At 42.9% G+C, this 24052-nt stretch overlaps 1 protein-coding gene across 3 annotated transcripts in view; it reads right to left on the bottom strand.

The window, feature by feature from the left end:
* VWF (von Willebrand factor) overlaps positions 1-24052 on the bottom strand; it is a 177248-nt gene that overhangs the window by 46369 nt on the left and 106827 nt on the right. For 2 of the 3 annotated variants that reach the window (XM_064284716.1, XM_064284717.1), the window contains exons 26-34: positions 23390-23548; positions 22347-22482; positions 18002-19380; positions 16165-16281; positions 15929-16069; positions 15488-15631; positions 12882-13055; positions 11917-11960; positions 11445-11622 (exon numbers count right to left, since the gene is read on the bottom strand). In XM_064284716.1, the coding sequence (XP_064140786.1) occupies positions 11445-11622; positions 11917-11960; positions 12882-13055; positions 15488-15631; positions 15929-16069; positions 16165-16281; positions 18002-19380; positions 22347-22482; positions 23390-23548 (2472 nt within the window). The remainder of the gene's footprint in view (positions 1-11444; positions 11623-11916; positions 11961-12881; positions 13056-15487; positions 15632-15928; positions 16070-16164; positions 16282-18001; positions 19381-22346; positions 22483-23389; positions 23549-24052) is intronic. The other variant, XM_064284718.1, reaches the window with a different exon arrangement.

Here is a 24052-nt window from a genome sequence, read left to right as displayed (position 1 = left end):
GAACTTGGACAAATTACTTAGCTTCTGTGATCCTCTCTTATCTCCACTGTACAACAGGATTATCATGAGAATTAGTTGCAATGTAGATAAAATGCCTGATGCACACCAGATGGGTGTTCAATAAATAGATCTATAAATCTTATGAACAAGCCAAAGCCACAAAGGAAATCCAATAGTTTGCAGTAACAGGGAGATTTCTGGGTTGTGGGTATATTAGAACTTGAGGTTCCTTCATCTCTGAAATACTGAACCAAATTGCCTTCCAGCCAAACATCATATCATACTCCAGTTTACTGATCAGTTTAAATCAACCACATATATTAACATATTTCAGTGTTCAGGATATAGAAAAAGTTAGGTTGGGCCAATTAAAAAATAATATATGAGACAAAAACAGCAGTTCATTACAGAATAAAGTATACCTGGTATAAGTACCCCTGAAATTATTTTGTCTATAGCTCTCCTTTTCTTCAACATATTCCTAGTCATTCTTTCTGAGTGACAACACAGACATGACAGATCATAGTAAAACTTTTGACTAAAGTGTCAAAATACAATGGATACCAGATACTGAAGTGAATTGTTAAACAGACCAAGATGTAAATACTCAAAAAGACAACCAGGTAACGATAGACAATGGTAACTGCCTAGATCAACATCCCTATATATCCTCCAAAGACAATACAGAACAAATTAAACTATACAAAAGCCATGCCTCCAACATAACCAGAAGATAGAGAATGCCCAAACTTTAAATAATGTTAAGTAAAACAGGAAAAATATCACTAAATCCTAGCAAACAATCTCTCATGTTCACACCACCAGCCTTTGTCATTAACAAGAGCAATCTGAGAAAAACTCCTAAGAAGGCATTAAAGGTAGCAGCAAGTACAAATGTCTCTAAAACCACTACCAGAAACTGAAGTCCATGCCAAGCATAAAAAGATTTTAAACACGTCCTGGTAGATCAGTGCAGGGACTTAAAATATATACAATGTGAAGTGACAATCTCTGAAAGACATAGCTTCTGGGGGAGAAAACAGCAAAATGGAATGGCAAGGTATATTTGGCAACTGGGTGGTGATGGAAAAAAGGAAGCAAAAGGGAAAAATTAATGTTCTGGAAGACAGAAAAATACAAGATCAGAGGGCATTTAACTTCTCTGCATACCAAAAACAAACACAAAAATCTAAAGAAACAATTTTGCTACACTGACAGAACAGAGTATCGCTGAGCTAGAAATCTTATAAAACCTCATATTCACAAAATGAATATAAGTAAACTAAGCAAGTTTACATACAAAGTTACTTCGAAAATATCAGAAAATGAGAATCAACACTCTTCAGCTAATGAGAATTGCACTTCCAAAAAAGTCAACCATTACACAGAAGAAAACTAAGCCAACACTCCAAATTAAATTAAATATACTCAAATAAACATTTGTGAAAATGAAAACCACCTTGAATCAGCATTTCAAAAAGTAAGAAAAGAAATGGACCAAAAAAAGGAATAAATAGAAATATAATGGATTGAACCCATGGAAGAAAAAAGGCAAAATCATCTCAGGAATGAAGACATAACAGCCCTATGGAGAATAAACTAAAATAAAAATTTAATAAGGAATACTGAAGAAAAACAAGAAAACAACCAAGAGAATGAAGATGAGTTAATGAAAGAAGAGTCAGAAAGAAAGTGATGAAACTGTAAGACAAGAAAAAAAAGGCGGGGGGAGGGGGGAGGAGGGCACTTGAAGAAGAAAAACAAAATAATGGTACAAAACTGATGTTTAAAACTATAATCCATGAAAAAGTTCTGGAAATCAAAATGACTCAATTCTACATATTGAAAGCACATGCCAGATGTCAGAAAAATTAACCCAGGAAAATCAACTCTAAGACATATTACAGTGAAACTACTAGACTTCAAAGATAAAGAAAAAAAATCCTTCAGGTCTCCAAGCAAAAAGATCAAATAATGTACAAGGGCAAAAGAATTAGACTAGTATCAGAATTCTCAAAACAACATATAAAGCAAGGAAAAAACGGAGCAGCATTAATGAGAGAAAGTATGAATCCAGAATTTTATACCCAGTTATGCTGAGTGAAATAAGTCAATCACCAAAGGACAAATATTGTATGAGACCACTATTATTAAAAGTCGAGAATAGATTTACACAAAGAAAGAAGCATTCTTTGATGGTTACCAGGAATGGGAGGGAAAGAGAAAGATAAATAAATAGATAGTAGACACATTTTAATTCTGGTGAAAGAAAAGGCAATACACAATACAGGGGAAGTCAGCCACAATGTGACCAAGGCAAAGGAAGACACTGAGAGGCACACAAGAATAAAGGGCAACTACAGTAAATACTATAACATATAAAATACTGCAACAACAGTAATAACAAACAATAATTTGTGAGTGGATACACAGGTAGATATGTATGTTAAGTAGGTGTGGAAGGTTATATAGCAGTATACATACAGGCATATACAGGTATGGTTGTGGATATTTCTACATATATATTCATATGTACTGCATGTATATTCATATATGTAATAGAGCATATAGGGGGCCCAGTTATAGAAACTTCTTAGACATATCCAAAAACCTTGCAGGACTGAGTTACTGTGCTTGAAGGCTAAGGAACATAGTCTTGGGGGACATCTAGGTCAACTGGCATAACAGTTCAGAAAGATAATGTTCTACATCCTAGGTTGGTGACTAGCGTATGGGGTCTTAAAAGCTTGTAATTGGGCATCTAAGATACAACTATTGGTCTCTTTCCGTCTGGGGCAAAGGAGAGTGAAGAAAACCAAAGACTCAAGGAAGCAATTAGTCCAAAGGCATAGTGGGCACATGAACCACAGCCTCCTTAGCCTGAGACCAGAAGAACTAGATTGTGCCCACCTGACTTCTCTGACCAGGAACACAACAGAAGGTCCCAGTTAGAATGGGTGAAAAATGTAGAAGACAATTCAAATTCATAAAAAAAAGACCAGCTTTACTGGTTCAGTAGAGGCTGGAGGAACCCCTAAAACTATTTCCCTAAGATAATCTTCAAATATGGGACTGAAACTACTCCTGGAGGCCACCTTTAAGCCAAATAAATAGACTGGACTATAAAATAATGACACCCATGAGCAATGTGCTCCATGGAACAATTGACTACATGAGACCAAAAGGGCAGCATCTGCTCAAAACTAAAGATTAGAAGGCAAGGAGGGGCAGGAAAACTGGACAAATGGAAGCGGGGAACCCAGGGTAGAAATGGGGAGAGTGCCAACACATTGCAGGGATTGCAACTAATGTCACAGAACAATTTGTGTATGAATTATGGAATGGAAAACTAATTTGCTGTGTAAACTTTCAGCTAAAACACAATAAAATGTTTAAAAAAAAAAAAAAGATTTTATATCCAGCCAAGCTGTCCTCCTAGTATCAAGATTGTAGAAAAGCATTGTTGAGTATACAAGAATTTAGGAAATTATATACCCATGAGGCCTCCTTGAGGAATCCACGAGAGGACAAATTTCCTTCTACTAAGAGATGACTGGGAAATAACAAAACAAGTAAAGAGAGCATTTTTATATATGTAATCATAGATCTAAAACTAAAATAAAAGAAGAGTGGAAGACTAACATACAAATGTTACAGGCTATGACAAAGTAGAAATAATGCAACTACATAATGGGAAAGGAGAGAGATTATTGTATTTTATAGGCAACAGGTAGACATTAAAGGATGTCTTTGAAAAGTGAAAAACCAAAAAATTAACAATTAAATAAGAAAGAAGGGACTGTGGCAGAGCCAAGATAGCAGAGTAGTCAGATGCTTCCTGTGGTCCCTCTTACAACAAAGAACCAAAAGAACAAGTGAATCAATTATCCATCACAATCTAGGAGCCCTGAGCATCCAAGACAAAGTTGAGGCGTCAGACCGAGTGGCAGGGGGAGCGAGACAGAGTTCAGGAGCAGCAAGGAGTCACCAGACCTGATCTGGCCAGCACTCTCCAGGCTGGATTGGCCGGCGTGCGGGGTCTGAGGCAAGCAGTAGCACTTGGGAGGCGTTTTCCACACTGGGAGAAAGCGAGTGGTGGAGTGTCCGCATAAGCCTGCAGAACCAGAGGAAAGCAGCACTGGATCTGCGAAAGTTAAGTGCAAGCATCTAACCTACCTTGCGGGATCAAAAAAAAAAAAAAAACTCTTCCCCCTCTGGGAAATGCTTCTCTCCCACTCACCCATCCCTTCCCCGCTCTGTTCTGGTCCCTGACTGGCTTCAGCAATTGCCATGCCCCCTGGGCCAGAAGTGGGACTTATCACACGCCCTGAGCCATTTTTCCAGCTTTGGAGAGGGAACATATTAACATACAAATAACAAACAGGAAAAAATAACCTGCCAGCTCCCCTAAACTGGGACCTCAGACTAGGCAGAGCCCCTTTGCCTGGGCACAGGCATAAGGGGTTCATGGACTTTGAATGCCTTTCACCCCTGCCTAGACTTGTGTGGGTCCATTTCAATAGTACAGGCCCTCACTAGCATAGTACAGTAGGGTACGTACCTGAAGCCTATTTTCAACTGCAACAGCTAAGGGGGAGTGACAGATTCATAACATTTGACACCACCCTACCCATTACGCAGGGTCCTCACGTACCCCCATCAGGGGCCTGAGGACTGGTGGCTCTACCCACTCCACCTAGCCACCAAGACAGGTATCTGAGAGTAAGTGGTGACTCCCAGTTCTTACAGCCAACAGTACTGGGTGCCCAAATTCTGGCTGCAAAACCCACCCGCCTATGCGCTCTAGGGAACAGGGACACGCTTTCCAACCAGGCACTCAGGGGCAGCCATCAGCCCCCTACCTTGCTTAGCATATAACCCCCTACTGCAGCCAGATAGCTGTGCCTGCTCCAATCACCCCTATGTAGGTGAGACTAGGACTGTAGGTGAGAGCCTGCACCACACACTCAGTAACCAACAATGTAGACATCTGAGCTGAATCCACACAAGAAAAGTAAATGGACTCCTGGTCTCACATACCTAGTAGCACGTCTAATCACCTGGTGATAGGACGTGAGAGCTTCAAAGATGTCAATAATCAAAGTGGCTCACATGACCAGCCTATTCGGGCATATCAAAACAAAACAAAACAAGAAGCTAGGACACAGTAAGCAAACATAAAATAAATAAATATAATAACTTATTGATGGCTTGGAGACAACAGTCCATATCAAATCCAATAAAGAGGCAGACCATGATGGCTTCAGCAAGCAACCAAAACAAAGAACCTGGAAACCTCTTGGAAGAAGAGAGAGTCTTGGAATTACGGGAGGTAAAATTCAAAAGAGTAATATACAGAGCTCTTCAAGATATCAGGAAGGAGATCAGCAGAAACACAGACCAAGCCAAGGAAAACACAGACAAAGCAACAGAGGAACTTAAGAAGGTTATACAAGACCATAATGATAAATTTAACAGGCTGCAAGAATCCATACAGAGACAGCAAATAGAAATCCAAAAGACTAACAATAAAATTTCAGAATTAGACTACTCAATAGGAATTCATAGGAGCAGAATTTGGGCAATAGAAGTCAGAATTAGTGAGATTGAAGATAAAGCACTTGACACCAACTTATTTGAGGAAAAATCAGATAAAAGAATTTTTAAAAAAATGAAGAATCCCTAAGAATTATGTGGGATTCTATCAAGAGGGATAATCTATGAGTGATTGGAGTACCAGAACAGGGAGGGATAACAGAAAATACAGAGAGAATTGTTGAAGATTTGCTGGTAGAAAACTTCCCTGATATTGGAAAGATGAGAAGACATTTATCCAAGAAGCTCATTGAACCCCACACAGGGTAGATCCCAAAAGAAAGTCCCCAAGACATATTATAATCAAACTTGCCAAAACCAAAGATAAAGAGAGGGTTTTAAGAGTGGCTAGGGATAAATGAAAAGTCATCTACAAAGAGAGTCAATAAGACTAAGCTCTTACTACCCAGCAGAAACCATTCAGGCAAGAAGGCAATGGGATGACATACGTAAAGCCTTGAAGGTAAAAAAAAAATGCCAGCGAAGAATATATACCCAGCAAAACTTTCTCTCGAATATGATGATGATGAAATTAGGGCATTTTCAGACAACCAGAAGCTAAGGGAATTTGTAAAAACCAAGCCAAAATTACAAGAAATACTAAAGGAAGTCCTAAAGTTAGAGAATCAGTAACATCAGATAACAGCCCAAGACTAGAACACAGGACAGAACAATCAGACATCAACCCACATAGGGAAGTTACAAAAATAAATCAAAGCTAAAACACCGAAAATACGGAAACAGAGATGTCAATATGTTAAAGATGACAACATTAAAACAAAAAAGAAGGACTAAATAATGTAGTCATAGATCTTTTATACGGAGAAGACATCAAGGCGGTATCAAGAAATAAAAGATTGGTTTAAGCTTAGAAAAATAGGGGAAAATATTAAGGCAACCACAAAGGAAACTAACAATCCTACATATCAAAATAAAAAAGAAGAAAAACATATTCAGCAAATACAAAATCAACAACAATGAAAAAGATGAAAAGAAAATAAAGAAAAGCAATGGCATAGAAAATTAAGTGGAACAAAGAAACTGTCAAAAACACATACACACAAAAAAATACATCAAAATGACAGCACTAAACTCATTAAAAAAAAACTCATACCTATCAATAATTACACTGACTATAAATGGACTAAATGCGTGTATAAAGAGACAGAGAGTGGCAGAACAGATAAAAAAAACACAGTCCATCTATATGCTGCCTACAAGAGAAAACACACCTTAAATTCAAAGATACAAACAAACTAAAACTCAAAGGATGGAAAAAAATATATCACGCAACCAACAATCAAAAAGGAGCAGAAGTGCAATATTAATCTCTGACAAAATGCACTTTAAAGTAAAATCCACCACAAAGGATAAGGAAGGACACTATATAATGATTAGAGGGTCAATACACCAGGAGGACATAACCATAATAAATATTTATGCACCCAACGACAGGGCTCCAAAGTATGTTAAACAAACTCTAACAGCGTTAAAAAGAGAAAAAGACAACTCCACAATAATAGTAGACTTCAACACACCACTTTTGGTGAAGGACAGAACATCCAGAAAGAAGCTCAATAAAGACACAGAAAATCTAAATGCTACAATCAACCAGCTTGATCTCATAGCCAAATACAGAACACTCCACCCAAGAGCAGCCAAGTATACTTTCTTTTCCAACACACATGGAACATTCTCCAGAACAGACCACACATTAGGTCACAAACCAAGCCTTAACAGAATCCAAAACATTAAAATATTACAAAGCTTTCGAGCAGCCATCTAAGATGCATCAATTGGTCTCAACCCACCTGGAGCAAACGAGAAGGAAGAACACCAAAGACACAAGGAAAATACTGGCCCAAGAGACAAAAGGGCCACATAAACCAGAGACTCCATCTGCCTGAAACTGGAAGAACTAGATGGTGCCCAGCTACCACCGATGACCACCCTGACAGGAAACACAACAGGAACTCCCTGATGGAGCAGGGGAAAGATGTAGTGCAAAACTCAAATTCATGTAAAAACACCAGACTTAATGGTCTGACTGAGACTAGAGGAACCCCCAAAGACATGGCCCCTGGACTCTCTGTCAACCCAGAAATAAAACCATTCCCAAAGCCAACTCTTCAGAAAAAGATTAGACTGGACCATAAAACATAAAATAATACTCATGTAACAGTATGCTTCTTAGTTCAAGTAGATACACGAGACTAAATGAGCAGCTCCTGTTCAGAGGCGAGATGAGAACGCAGACAGGGATAGTAGCTAGTTGAATGGACACGGGAAACCCAGGGGTGGAAAGGGGGAGTGTGCTGTCACATTATTGGGATTGCAACTAGGGTCACATAACAATATGTGTATAAATTTTTGTGTGAGAAATTAACTTGAGCTGTAAACCTTCACCTAAAGCACAATAAATAAAAAAAGAAGACAAGCAGCCTAAGGTACTAAAAAGGGTATAAGTACAAAGATAATGACCAGAAAAAAACTATAAACCTTCCCAAATACCAAAAAGAAAAAAAAAAATTTAAGTAAAAAGCCAAAGAATACACACCACATAGAGAAATAATTATAACAAAACATACATCATTACAAAATACTAAGACAGCAAGACCAAACATAATCATAGCAATTAATGACAAGAGGCTTAACTCACCTACTCTAAAAATATATATATTTTCAATTTGGCTCAAAAGAAATATCCAACTATATGCCCTATACAAGAGACAGACCTAAATTTCAGAAAGGCTGAAATAAGGAGATGGACAAACAAACACGCAAGAATAGCCAGGAAAATGCTGAAAAAGAAAAGCTATACAAAGGTAGTAGTCTGCCATATATTAAATCATACTGATGTAGTGGTTAAGTGCTATGGCTGCTAACCAAAAGGTCAGCAGTTCGAATCCACCAGGCGCTCCTTGGAAACTCTATGGGGCAGTTCTACTCTGTTCTATATGGTCACTATGAGTCGGAATCGACTCAACGGCAGTGGAGTTTTTTATAAAGACAGGGGGTCCTGGTAGATGCATGGGTTGACAGACCAATGGAATAGAACAAAAATTCCAGAAATAAACCCAAGCACATATGTGAATTTAGTACATAAAAGTGTCATCTTAAATCACCGGGGTAAAGATGGACATTTCAATAAATGGTACTGGAATGACTGGGTAGCTATCTGGAAAAGATAAAATTAGATCTACACTTTATACCATGCAGCAGAATAAACTTCAAGTGAATTAGTATCTAAATGTAAAATAAAATTTTATATGTACTTTTTTTTTTTACTTAGAATTGTTTTTCATAAAAACGTGGGTTAGTAATTCTGAAACTTTACGTGCATTCTAAGACTAATCAAGATATAAATACATTGTGGAAATGAGAGATGTGTTTCTCACTGTCAGAGAAAGCAAAGGATAAAGGCTAGACTGTATTAGATTAGAATTGGAGGTGTCAATTTTATAGTAACTCGTAGTTTAGGTGGTGGGTGATAGAGATGATAGAGAGAGAGAGAGAGAGATAATGTCCATATACATATGTATGCTGCCTAGCTCTGTCTGCTGAGAGAGTAATGACATCCCAGTATCACTGAGCACAAATGGCACCCAGATCTTTGTTTCTAAATATCATTCTACAATAAAAAGAACCAGGATTATTTAGAGAAATGGCTGACTCCAGGAAGGACACAGGAAAACTCTGAGTCTAGAACATCTTAAGGTACTAGAAAGTAAAGAACTCAAACATGACGAGGAATAGTATTTTTTTTCTAATTAAAATCGAGAAAAAAAGATGTTAAAACGACACAGAAGTGAAAGTGAAAGGACTCTCAATGGTCAAATATGGGACAACTTGAGCAACAAATAAATAATGCTAGTAATTGATATACCCCATAGAATAAAATAAGAATTCATGAATTCATATGGATATGAATAATGAATTGAATTAATTAAACAGAGGATAAGGGAAATCTCTTTCAGAAGAATTCCAATGAGTCAGTGTGGAGAGAATAATGGAAATCAAAAATCACCATCTGGCAGACACTACGTAAAAATTGTTCCAGGCAAGAGTCATCAATGGATGCTAAAATTAGTGGGCAAAAGTATGATAAAACCAGAATATTTCCATAGTTCCAAAGTATCTCCAAAATAGTTATTATGTGCAAAGAGAAAAATAGTAACTTTATAGTACAGAAACCTGGCAGACACCACCTTAACCAAGCCATCAGAGTTAGCGTCATCAGTAATTAGGCAAATTGACATCATGTGCCTCTTGCTATTATGCACTAAGAAGGAAAAAAATTTATAAGCTGAATTTAATCCAAATTGAGGGACATTCTACAAAGTCAATGGCCAGTTTTCTTCAAAAGTATCAAGGTCATTAAAATCAAAGAAAAACTAAGGAATTGTTCCAGATTTACAAAGCCGTTTAAGGAGGCATGCCAACTAAATGTAAGACGTGATTCTGAACTGGATTCTAAACCAGAAAAGAGACATTACTGAGACAATCAATGTTAATTTCCCAAATTTGATCCTTATACTGTGGTTATATATAAAAAAAAAAAAAAAATTTTTTTTTTTTTTTTTTTATGAGTCGGAATCCACTCGACGGCACTGGCGTGGGTACCATGGTTATATAAGATGGAGAACCTGAGAGAAGAATACACAGCAATTCTCTGTGCTATTTTTGCAGCTTTTTTGTTAAGTCTGTGGTTATTTCAAAATAAAAAAAACTGAAAAGAGCAGCCAGCCAAAGAAGATGAACTACTTCTCACAGGATTGGGTAGCAGAGGAGCCAGAGCAGGGATGCCTCTGAGGAAGCCTCCAACTAGCTAGCAAGAAAAAGAGGCTGCTTTAAACACCTGCCAGGCCAGAGTGCAGAGCCATCTCAAAGCAGCGCCAGTCACACAAGAACTTTCTGAACTCCCTTCCAACTCCTCGCCGTGCTCCAAGCTGGGAAAGAAGCTAACCACACCCCTTTCCCAGCAGGCAGGCTGCCCAAGCCAGGGTTGTGGAGAAGTTTTAATGCTAAATCAAGTTCAAAGTGGAGTGGGCATTCTAACTACCAAATTGAGACTTTGTTTTATGAGTTAAAGTGACCATAGAATTGTTTATGAAGAAGCAGAAATGTCTTGAGGTCTGCTAGAATTTCCTAGTTTCTCCTTGGCCAGAGAGAAAACTTGCCCCCCTAAATATATTCTAAAGGGAGAAGGGGATATAAAATACAGTTCTGATTATATCCCACAAGTTGTGTCTACTCGACATAATGATTATGATCTAGCCACTGGAGAGTAGGGACTACAGTAATCAACCAATTTCTCCCAACCACGAGACAGAGGGCTAAGGCACACCCACGGATGAATGCTCTCCACTGGCTTACATGAGATGGAGGAGTTGAGCATGTCTTCCTCTTAAACCAGACCACTGTGATGACCTACAGTTACACCCAGCCCCCACAGAGCTGTAGGTGTGAATGGAGAGTTTGGGGGAGGTGTCTCTATCACTGCTGGATTTCCACTGCTACACCCCAAGCTCGTAGTTCCCCTAACGTTGACCTGCCAACAGACAAGCTGAACACTGATAACAGAAAACAATTCCTCCTTCTGGTGATGCATAACCTGAGGAAGTGGCTCCTAAAAGCAGAGGAAGAGAATAATGATCCCTGAGATTGGATGAAAGCACATCCAAGGAGCATGGGCGGGAGGGAACACAGGTGAAGGCAGTACTCTGCGTGTGTGGTGAGAAAGGAAAGGGTGAATTGGGCTGGTAGGCTTCTGGTCTACCTTTCTGCAAAGCCAACCTAAACGCACTGCCCCTTTAACACTGTTCAGTCTGCTGAAGCAAAAGACTCACAGGGGCAGGTCCAGCGGCAACCACAGGTCTCCTCCACCCTAATGGGGGACTGGCTGTTGGGGCATGAAGGCTTTGGCCCCCGGTCACAGTTGACCCGATGACTCTTCAGCAAGGTCTGGCCATCTGGCAGGCAAGTCACTGTGTGGCACTGATCTGGCAAGGTCCAGACGTCCCCAGGCTGCTCAGAAGAAAGAATAAGATTCAGGCAACGAATAGGTTGAGGGACTCCAACTCTAAAACCATATTCCAGGTCACTGACCACCTCTGAGGACATAGAAACTGGGATTTGGATATAGGCCAAAATGGCAAGAAGGCTGTACATGAGATAGGGTGCAGGACACAAATATACAGGTGGTCTCTAAAAGAAGGAGACCTGGACTGAGAACAAAGGAGGAAAAGTTAGCCAGTGAGAATAAGGATCCCTAACATACATTCATGATTTTTCTTTCAAAGTCAACAGAAAGGAACTTACCCTCTTCTCGTTCCCATCCTCATCCATACAAACTCTAACAAACACTGAAAGAGACACAAACAAGACTTTAGTTTCCACCCATCACCTAGAAATTCTAAACCATTCACAATGACTGCTTGGACTACCTGGGCTAGCCCTGGAAGTCAAAATAATTCTGAAAAAAACCTGAGTGGGTTCAACAGAGAGGACACAGGTAAGGTGGTCATCCTGTGGTTCTTCAAACATGCTTTGTGGTTACTAATAATAATGATGATAATAACAACACTGATAATATGGCAACCTCTACAGTTCACAAAGCATTTTCACCATCATTATCTCCTTTTCCTCTTTCATGGGTAGATCAGTGCCTCCTGCATTATGAGGCAAGCTCCTAAAAACTTGAAAGAGATCTACTTGAAGATTCCTACCAGGAGAGCTATCATCCAGCAGAAAAGGGCAATAACTCTGTAGCTGGTTTTGCCTGACAGCTAATTACATTAGGAAAATATATAAAACCAGGCCAAAAAAAAAAAAAAAATACATGGATTAAAAAAAAAAAATAGTTCCTTACCCTTAACTTACAAAATATGGGATGTTGATATTAGACTCTGTGTTATTGTATTTCTAAAGTCCTTTGTACACAAGCCGAGGGCGAGTACAGAGAGATGGGAAGACCATGATCTGCAGGATGTTGGGGTTCCCTGATTATATCTTCCATTTCTTCTGTTTAATTAAGGTCCCTCTGCACAAATAGGCATGGGCTTTCCCTCCTAAATCTTAGAAGGACAGTAGGTTGGAAGGAAAACTATACACAGAGAACCTGCGATGACTCCTTGAAAGTTTGTAGTACAAACCTATCAAGAACAGACACTTGAAGTTTCTGGTCTACATAGCAATCTTCTTTCAAGGCCAAACCCTATGAATGGGCACCCCTGGCTCTCTAGAATGGATTTTGGTGGGGGAAGAGGAATAAATAATGATCTTACAAGTCTCACCAGAGCATAGCTTGCGGAGGAAGGACTGGTCCAGTGTGACCATGGTGGGGAGGTCTTCGATCCGCTGGAGTTTCACCACATTGGAGCTTGCACCTGGTCCAGCCAAGGTCCTCAGCTGGGATACATCATACCTATCCCCAATTCCAATAGGGAACACTGTCACTCCTAGAAGCCGCAGAGGAACAAGAAAGGGTCTGTGTCAACATGCTTTTGTCAGGTGCGCTCAAATCAGACTGGCCTGAAGCTACATCTAGCATCTGTATAGAGGCTCCTGTATTACAGACTGGCCCCACAGACCATTGTGTTCTATTCACACAAGCCTCTGAGGGAGATGTTCAATCATTCCACAAATATTAACAAGCACCTACTATGTGTCGGGTACTATTTTAAGTAATGGGGACACAGCAGTGAACCAAGCAGATAAAGTCATCATGGATCTTACACTGGGGAGAGACAGACAATAAACACACAAATAAGTAAATATATAGTATTTCAGGTGTGGATAAGTGCTATGGAAAAAACAAAGCAGGGTAAGGAGAATGAGGAGTGCCTAGGAGTAGATGTTACTGTTTCATATAAGGTGGTTAGGGAAGAGCTCAGTGAAAAGGTGACATTGAAGCAGAGACCTGAAGTAAAGATGGAAGATATCTAAGAGGGTATCGGGTGGAAGAACATTCCAAGCAGAGAGAGCAGAAGTGCAGAGGCACAGAACAGAAGCATGCTTGCATACTCCAGGACGCCTGGAGCAAAGTGAACAGGAAAGGGTACAGGGCTCTGTCCATGCAAAATGTGTAGGCCACAGTAAGGACCCAGCATGTCCTCTGAATGAAACAGAAAGCCAGCTGGGAGCAAAGGAGTGACACGAGCTGGCTTCAATTTTTAAGGGATCACCACAACGTCTATGTTGAGAAAGACCTGCAGGAGGCAAGGGTGGAAACGGGTTCCAGTTAGAAAGCTATTACAACAATCTAGGTGAGAAATGATGGGGGCTTGGAGTGGGGAGTCAGTGGTGCTGTACTGGGAAGTAGTGTGATCCTCAATGTATTTTGAAGATGGGGCTATAGTTTGTTGATGAATTGCACGTGTGGTATAAGGAAAAAGGGAGTCAAGGTTTTCAACCAGAGCAACCAGAAGGATGGAATTTCCATTTTCTCAGATGGGGAAGACTGTCAGAGGAGGAGAAGTGGTGGTGAGAGTTAGGAGTTCAGTTTATGAACTGTGAGTTTATGCCTATGAGAACATCTAGGTAGAGTCGAGGGGAGAGGCCTAGGTTGGAGATAAGGATTTCGAAGTCATTGACGTATAAATGTAGTTAGACCTGTGACACTGAATGAGATCACCAAGGGGGTGCAGGTAAGGGGAGAAGAAAAGATGTCACAGGGCTGAGTTCAGAGTATGCATGCTTCCATTTGCATTGAGAAACTGAGGCTTTGAACGGTTAAATGACTTGCCCAAGCTCACATCTGTTCCCTCTAGACTGTAATTGCTTCCTTTCCTGATAAAAGTCTTTCTCTGGATTCTTGATGCTACCGGAGAATCGTCTCCATCCTAAAATTCCTCGATTCCATTTTCTAGAAAGTTCTAGGTGTTTGCAATTTGCTCAAGGTTACAACTGGTTTTCTGCAGCAACTTTCCAGCTTTTGTAAAGCTCAACTTGTGTCATCTAAATATATATTGCTGATCTTTCAGTGTCCTCTTTCCTAAAATAATACATTTCAAAATCTTGTCAATTCATTCATTCATTCAGCAAACATTACATGAGCACCTATTTTTGCATCATGCACAAATGATACAAAAATAAGCAAGATTTTGCCCTTCCCTTCAAAGAACTCCAAGTTTGTGCAAGAGGGAGATATGTAACAAATAAAAGCAATCCAATGTGATTTACACATTTTGAGTAGTTGAGACGTGGTACAGACAAGGCAGTGAATAATTCTCTCAGGAACACGGTCAGGAAGATTTCACAGAAGAGCAGAGTTTTCAAAGAACAGTCTTCCAGGTGGTCACGAAGGGACTTAACATCACTCCCTCACCCAGCCCTCCCTCAGCACTACACCACCTGTTCTGGCTCACATTCTGTTGATACTCTCAGCACAAGTTCTTGTGGGGCACAAGGCTGGAACATGTCTGCATCCTTCCTACAGTGTGTCCTTGTCTCTTGTCCATCCATCTTAAAGGATACCATTAGGCTGGTGTTGGTAAAGGCCTCTGAATATATGAAGGTCCCTGACCATTCTCAGGACCCCACAATGAATCACTCTGGCCTCAGACATGGCATTTTGGTGAGACCAAAATTAATAGGATACCACTTTAAAACTGAAAAGTTTAGAGGTATGACCCACCCCTAAGCATGACGGGCAAACGCAGAGGAATGGAAGGTTGCCACCTAAAGCATGCAGACAGATGAAGGATAAACACATTTATTGCTGTCTGGTTTCCGAATAGCACAATGATTGGACGGTTTTGTGCTGTTTGAAACCAGGCCATACGTGACTACTGAGCACTTAAAGTCACCCGGGGTATCGGAAACCAAGCCTTGTCTGCTTCCAATCCTCTAGCACTCTAGGAGAGTTTCTAATGGTACACTGGACACTCACGGCTCGACCTGGCGGCATCAGCTGCTGCATCCACTGAATCCATGGAGACGTCCATCACTAGGATGACCACTGCCTTGGAGGCTCCTGGCCTGGCGCCATGGGCTTCTGAAGTTACATATCGCACAGCAAAGCCCAAAGCATCCCCTGGGAATAGAGAACAGACCACCCCAAGTCAGTACTGTGACAAAAGGGGTTTCTAAGCCAGCTGGCATCTTGTCTCCCAGTGGATCTTTATGTCATTCCAAAGCTAGATTCAGAAACTCAGAGAAACATACAATTTAGATCTGCAAGACACCTGGGGGAGTTATCAGCCCCTCACTTCACAGTACAGGAAAACAAGGCCCAAAGAGCAAAGTGACTAGCTGAGGTCACTCAATCACTTATATCAAGAATTAGGACCAGAAGATAAGTTTCTGGGTCTGGTCTGTGGCCCCACATTACCAATTTGGCTGGGGCCACCCTCCTGCTGCATGAGGTCCACGAGGCTCAGTAAGTTGGCATGCTCCTGAGCCACATTCCATGGCACATCAATGGTGGTGATGCTCCCATACTGAAGCACTGACACCTGAGTGTGATGCGGCCCTGAGAAGAAAGAGAAAAGAGGAATCACACTTTGAATCAGGTGGAACCCCAAAAGGATCCTTTTCCTAACCTGTCTTTTTAGGCACATCACTCACCTATATTGGCTTTGGAGATGAAAGCCTTGGCGAAGCTTTTCATTTCCTCAAAGTAAGAAGCTGGAAGACTGGAGGAACCATCCAGGAGAAGAACCACATCCAGGGGCTGGCTGCAGTCTGCAAAGGGGACCGGGGAGGTCGGCACACAGGTGCCAGCTGGGAAAAGAAGACTCAGCCACCAGGCCCACAGCAGCAAGACACCCACATCAATGGGCTCTGCAGGGCACTGTCTACCATGTGGCACCATGAGGGAAGGTGTCTCCATTAGTCCTGTGCGATGGCAACATGGGCCAGGAGAAGGGAAAGAGGGCCCAGGAGTACGCCAGGTTTAGAGACACTGGGAAGACTCCAACACTACCCAAAGTTACTTTAAAATTCTACAGAGGAAATCAGGAGTCATCAGCTCCCTCGGTAACAGGGGACTGCAACTCTTCTAGAATTGAGTGAAATATTGGAGTGGTAAAACAGGAAGATGGCCTAAGGAAATTAAAGAGCAGCACATCCCTGGAAAATGAGCTCATGAGTTCTCAGGTCTTATGTGGTAGGTTAGAGTACTGTTACCAGTTACCAGTTTCCACTGAGTTGATTCCAACTTATGGCAACCCCATGTGTGTCAGAAGAACTATGCTCCATAGAGTTTTCAATGGCTGATTTTTCAGAAGTAGATCCCCGGGCCTTTCTTCCGAGGCACCTCTAGCGAACTTGAACTGCCAACCTTTTGGTTAGCAGCCGAGCACATTAACCTTTGCACCACCCAGACATTATAAGGTATTCTAATGATATATGCCCAGTGCTCATTTTAATGTTTGGGGGCAAAGCCATGATCATAGAAGGAAACACACTGTAGTCTAAATACCCATCCTGAGATTTGATAAGATAATGTCTTTACTGTTATCCTCAACAGAAAAATCACGAGAAATTAAATAAATCTGTGGCTCTGTTAAAAAAAAAAAGGAAGCACTGACAACAAATGTGAGGATCAAGAGATGCTAAAAGAAAGCTAGCTATTCTGGCTATTCTGGCATGGCCCCAAACATACCAAATAAAGACATGCAAGAACTAGGAATTGATTAGATATCTGTATTGATTCAGAAGGCAAGAATTATAGTAGTGGTAGAAAGTTTTTTTGTTTCTTTCTTGTTGTTGTTGTTGTTTTTTCTTTTAGCATTTGTTATATGCTAGGCACTGTTCTAAGCATTTTATAAGTAGGTACTATCACTACCCCCTTTTTACAGATGAGGAGACTGATGTCCACAGAGGTTAAGTACTTGCCACAAATCACACAGCTAGTGAGTATTAGACGGGAGATTCAAACTCAGGCAGTCTGGCTGCAGAGTCTGAGGACTTACCCTGCTACCTGTCACCTGACTTCCCTGACATGTATATCTTTAGGGCTTTGCTCCAAATAATGTCACCTACTTAGAATAATTTCATCCACCCAGTGTGGCCAAAAGGGAGCTGATAGTTACTAAATTTAATCAGGGTTGCCTCTGAGGCAGGGAGTGGGACTGAGTGAGGATGAAGCTTTGTGATAAAGTTAGATTTACACTTTATACCCCATAAACTTGGTATTGTTTAAATTTCAACAGTAACCATGAATTACCTTCCAATTTAAAAGCACACGCAATAAGAAAAGATCCTACCCCAAAAAGCATCACAAATCTATCTCCTTGCCTGGGAGATGAGGAAACACAGGCAGCTGAAGGCAGGGCTTGGACCAAGGACACAGAGCAGGATTAGAGCCCAAGAACCTCACCTCAATGGATGATGCAGCCCCATGGCCATGCTCCTGCCCTCCCGAAGCCCTCACACCTAGACACAAAGGCACCGGCATTACCTGGGGCTGGGGAGAGGGTGGGGATCCTCAGCCCATCCCCAGAGCAGCATATCTGCAGCACCAGGTCTGGAGCCTCTCGGGGGAGGGTCTCAAAGTCCTGGATGAGAATAGGGGCATTGGGCCAGCTGATCCTCTCCAGCTCCTGCACGTTGGCATGTGGGCCCACTCCGATGGGCACCACCTGGATGTCTCCGGGCAGCCGCTTGATCTCATCAGAGGCAGGGCTTCCTGTGACCATGTAGACCAGGTTAGGTGCCTGCTCTCGGTCCCCCTGGCTGGTAGAGAAGCTGTGCTCTGAGACGTACTGTAGGGCCAGCCCAGTGTTGGTCCTGTTGCCACCCTGGTAGCGGATCTCCCGCACGTGCTGCAGGATGTCCTGCTTGGACTGCACCTTGCTGAAGGGGTACTCCACCGTGACCATGTATGAGTACTGCAGCACGGTGACGTGGACGCTGTCCTGGCCCACATCCATCCGCCGGATCACCTCCTCCGTGAACTCCTTGCTCCAGTTGAAGTTGGCTTCGCCAACCTTGTCTGACCCTTCCAGGAGAAACACCACATTCAGGGGCTTAGGGCTCCTTGTGGGCCCCACGGGAGAAACTCCTAAGAGGTCGGGGCCCACTGTGACTTTTGCCACATGGGGGTGCTGAGTTGGGGCTTGCGCTTCAGGGGCCAGGTCACAGAGGTAGTTGATAATCTCATCCCTTCGCTGCTCCAGCTCGTCCACGCTGCTAAGCACAAAGGCTTTGTTCTCAGGGGCCTGCTTCTCGATAAGGCGGACCTGCTTGAGGCTGGCATGAGGTCCAATGCCCACCGGGATCACAATAACCTTCTTCTTCTTCAGGCCCTGCACATATCGGGCCAAGTTCCGGGCCAACCGTGGGGGCTCTTCACTGGCTGTCAGGAGCAGGGCAATACGGGAGGCTTCTGGGCGATCGGCCTTGCCAAAGATTTGGAACAACGTGTACTTCAAGACCTCAGTGGTGGAGGCCACCTGGCTGCCTGCGTACTTCACCTGACCAGCGATGCGCCGCAGCTCCGAAGGCTGCTTCCTGTCCCTGAGGTCGATGTAGGAGTGCGAGCCATCGTGGTACTCCACCACGGCCACACGGATCCGCTTCTGGGAGATGTGCAGCCGCTCCATCATGTCCACCACAAAGACCTTTAGCACATCAAACTCAGCCTCCGACAGCTTGGAGGAGCCGTCCAGCAGGAAGGCCAGGTCCAGCAGTTTACTGCAGTAGAGGTCATGCAGGGGCGGCTCTGAGATGTCCTCCACATACGGCGTGGTGACGCTGACTGGGGCTACTGTTGAGGGCGGCACAAGCTTTCCCGGCCTCTGACAGGCTTCACAGGTCAGGTTAACACCATCACAGTGACTGCAGCACAGGGGAGAAACGAAATGGTTCAGGAAGAACCTATGAGTATGTCTCAGCCCAATTCAAGCTGTCATAGTTAATTATATGTATCAACTTGGCTAGGCTATGGTTCCCAGCTGTTTGGCAAAACACTAGTCTAGTTGATGTTCCATAATGTAATCTAATGTAATGTAATCAATCAATAAATTGAAAAGGGAGCTTCCCTAGGGTATGTTCTGCGTCCAGACTATAAATAAATATCTTGGTAGAACTTTACTCTGCACTCCTTGCCACCTGGCCTACAGATCTTGGGATGAAAGCGTGCAGGAATCCCCAGCCTGTCACCTAACCCACAGATTTTGGATTTGCCAGTCCCTACAATCATATGAGCCAACTAATCTGTGTGTGTGTGTGTGTGTGTGTGTGTGTGCGCGCGCACGCACATATGCTTTATACATATCTCACTGATTCTGTTTCTCTAGAGAACCCTAAGACAAGAACCACTGAACATAGAACTGTCCGCCTGGTCCACCTGAATCTCAGCTTCTATGGAACATTCCCCACCCATGTGAGACATGTTTTGTTTTTTAAGAGGGGTCCCCTCCTCCTGCAGGTATGGTCCACTCCACCTCTTCCAAACACACAGACCTCCTAAGTCCTTGCCCCCGACTACCACTTTATCCTCATCTCCCACTCTGCCTGACACTCCCCCATGCCAGCCTACATGCAGCTCGGAAAGTTTGTCACACCGCTCCAGGGCTCCACACCTTTGCCCATGCTGTTCCTACTCCCAGGGATGCACTCCACACCCTCCTTGTCTTCTGCAAATTCCACCTTCTATAGGTGAGACATCATTTTTTAACACGTCTCCAAAGAGCACCACCCTCTCTGAAGCAGAGGCTCCCCTTGATTCTAGAAGCCTAAGCTTCAACCCATTCTTGGTGGTAGAAAAAATTTTTCCTTCTAGGCTATGTGCTGAAAACCACACAGATATTGAAACATTTCTTTTCAACCTAAGGCTCTAGCAACATCAATATTTAATTATAATCCAAACCTTACTGCAAGTATCTCTAAGGACAAGTATTGCTACAAAAAGTTGACACTAACCTGGACTCTTAAATGTTCTACTGAAAGTAAGTGCTTTGTAACACTTATTATAACAGGATTTTACCTATATGAATTTTGAACCGTGTTTAACACGTTGAGCCTTAAGGAAGAGAGGAAAAACAGGAGTAAAAAAGTTCTGGAAAGATGGATACAGGCCCAAACTCCCTGGTTTATCTAGCAGGATAAAGTACTTGGGAGTAGTCTACAGGGTCTCCAAGGTGTTAGACATAGGAAAAAAGAATAGCTCATTCATTCATTGTCCCAATGGACATGTAGGAAGCACCTATTATGTGCCAGGTACTGGCTAGGGCCTATACCCAGCCACAAGGACATGTGACAAACCCATAGCAGAGCAGTTGCCCCACACACAAATTCCTACACCACCAGGCCAACTTTTCAGGCCCTTCTGGTCACATCACCCTTTCATCAATGTCCTGGAAAGTGGCAGGGTTTTTCAGACCACCAAAAACCAAAAGACCAAACCACTTGCCATCAAGTTGATTCTGGTTTACCATATGTTACAGAGAAGAACTTCACAGCATAACGTTTTCAAGGCTTGTTACCTTTCAAAAGCAGATGGCCAGGCCTGTCTTCCAAGGTACCTCTGGGTAGGTTTGAACCTCCAACCTTTCAGTTAGTAGTCAAGTGTTTAACTGTTTGCGCCACCCAAGGATGTCTGTGCCTGACCACAAGTGAAATCAATTTACCCTGAGGTGGAGACCAGGCAGGCTAGGACCTTCTCCCTCAGCCTTTGAGGCCACTTGCCCTCAGCACTCCCAGAAGAGTAGATAAGGCATCTGTGCCCTGAGCCCTGAGAAGCTTGACCTGTGGCTTGACTTCCAGGCAATGTCCCTAGCCTTCTCTGGAGCAATTGTCCACACCCTGTTTGAAGTCGCAGTGTGTTCCCTGGTGGCTGCCCCTCCTCATGTGCCAGTGGAGGAAGGAAGGGAGAAGGCTCGAAGCTCTCAGGCCCTATGGCTCAGACTCCCAAGCCACCATTGGACTCACCCCTCCTTTCTTCCTTGTAGTCTCCATTTCACCATAAGGGAGGTGGGCAATTAATTCCTCCTTCCTCATGGCCCACACAATTCATTGCTTTAATCCTTGGCTAACAGTGCATGAGTGACATACTCTCTAGTTTCCTGTGTTTGCTAGAACACTCACCCCAGGCAGTGTTTGCTCTTGTTTGTACAGATGGCTGCGGCAGGATCTGACTCTGGCAGCTGTGGCCGCAGCCCCCTCCCCAGTGAATTTAAGTTCTCAAGTTTAAGTTCCCATAAGGCTTGATCAGTGTCAGGGAGTGGTGTTAAATATATCAGCATTTTAATAAACGTTCCCTACTTACACACAAAACTTCAGAAAGCTTAGAGCTCACCCGAGGACTCCTGCTCACCTCCTCAGAGGCCACTTTCCCAGGGGCAACCCTCTCCAGGGACAGCCTACAATCACAGGCAAGAGTGTTTTCCTCCACTTACGAAAGTTATGTCCTGTGACCTTGGCTGTGGTCCCCAAGGTGTCTACATTATACTGAGGGGAAAGGGGTTCCACCTCGCTTTCCTCTCCAGCACATCTATTTCCAGTAAAAAAGAAATCTGACTTGCATAGACACCTGTCCTTGGACCAAACATGACCTCTGGGGACAATAAGAAACCAGGCCCTGCCTTCAGCAAGAAAGGTATATGTAAAAGCCTTTCGAGAAATATATCTGGGGGAAGAGGTCTAGCCTGTCTTTAAAGAAAGAGAAGCAAACTCTACAAACCGAATTAAAAAATTCAATCTCTCAACTCATAGCTAGTTTTATCCAAAATCTAAGTCTCTGAGCAGGTGCCAGAGAACATGGTAAACCTCATCACTTCAAACAAACAGGGAGTCTGTTTTACCAGATCTGGCAGTGCTCAGGGTCACTGCGGTTCAAGGTGACTTTCTTTCCCGAGGGTAAGCGCCGGCCCGCCACCTCACACATGGGGCAGTCTTCAAGGTTGACGCAGGTCTCTAAAAGCTCATCCAGGATCTTCCCTGCACAACAAACTCTCGTCAAGAGACAAAACTCCCACCCTGCCCACAAGGAGGATCCTCTTTTACCTAAAGGGGCCTGTCCCATAAGCCAGCTCAGGGTTTACTCCTGCCTCCCTCAATGGTCACTTCAGCACCTAGGGATGATCCCCTTCTTTCTTTGTGCCTGGATATACTCCTCTGTAAAATTGGAGAGGGTGTACTGCTTCACCCTACCTCACCTCCCCCAAGCCTAGGATAAATGAAATCTTATCTGTAAGGGTCTTTTTGCTCCACAGAAAAATATATTCAGTAACTCTAGATCTGTGCTGTGCAATACAAATGTAGCTATTTAAATTTAAATAAAGTAAAACTAAATAAAATCAAAAATTAATTCCTCAGTCACCTGAGTCACCTTTCAACAGAATATTTCCATCATTGCATCAGAAAATGCTGCTCTAGATGATAAACACATAAACCAATACCCAGTTGCCATCAAGTGAATTTTGACTCATGGCAGCCCCACTTGTGTCAGAGTAGAACTGTGCTCCATAGGGTTTTCAATGGCTGATTTTTCAGAAGTAGATCATCAGGCCTTTCTTCCAAGGTGCCTCTGAGTGTATTCGAACCTCCAACCTTTCAGTTAGCAGTTAAGTACTTAATCATTTGAGCCACTCAGGGACTCCAAACCCATAAAGAGTCATACGAAATAATTTTATAGGTGCTCAGCTTGACAAAAATCATAGCTGGACTGACTTTGATGAAAGGGTTCATGAAACAGAACCTAGGGCTGTAGGGCTGGGGACAGGATACCACCGGGTAAAGGCTGAGAAGAGGCAGGACAGGTAAACACCTTTCCTAACAACATACTCCCTCCCTCCAGCCTGAGCCCCCACCCAGAAACTGAGTACCTATGTCGCTAAACCCTTACCTGGAGGGCAGTGTGCATGGCAGCCCTCCACACACTGCACAGGGCATGCCAGTGGCTCGGGGTGCTGGCAAGTGATGGGGCAGGCAGGAGCGCAGCTGTTATAGCGCCACTCACACTCATACCCATTTTCCCGCAGATTCCTCTCCTCGCAGCTTTGGGCTGTCGAGACAGAAGAAACAGGCCATGACTATTCAAGCACCAGGCAGTCCTGTGCAACCCAAGAAGCCAGGACTGCACAGAAGGCCCAGAATAGGCGGATGTGAGACTGATAGTGATGATGGCTTTGGGGGAGGTGATGATCACATCTGAGAACTAAAGGCAATAGGACTTTTCTGGCACTGAGAGTCACCAATATTAGAGACTTCTGGATTTCTAAACCACTTAAACCAGGAGCTAAGTGGCCCTGAGTTGGTTTTCCATGCCAAAAAAAACCCATTGTGGTAGAGTTAATTCTGATTCAGAGTGACCCTACAGGACAGAGTAGAACTGTCCCATAGAGTTTCCAAGGAGCGCCTGGTGGATTTGAACTACCAACCTTTTGGTTAGCAGTTGTAGCTCTTAACCATTACACGACCAGGGTTTTTTATAGGCATGTAAAAAAGATTAGCTGTTTGCACCTGTGGAAGGAAGGTTCTACATAAATGTATGAGCTGATCAGTCATA

Source organism: Loxodonta africana, chromosome 4 (assembly GCF_030014295.1).
Source record: "Loxodonta africana isolate mLoxAfr1 chromosome 4, mLoxAfr1.hap2, whole genome shotgun sequence".
Lineage (NCBI taxonomy): Eukaryota > Metazoa > Chordata > Mammalia > Proboscidea > Elephantidae > Loxodonta > Loxodonta africana.
Note: the sequence above shows the minus strand (reverse complement) of the source record. Positions and strands in the feature narration are given on the sequence as shown.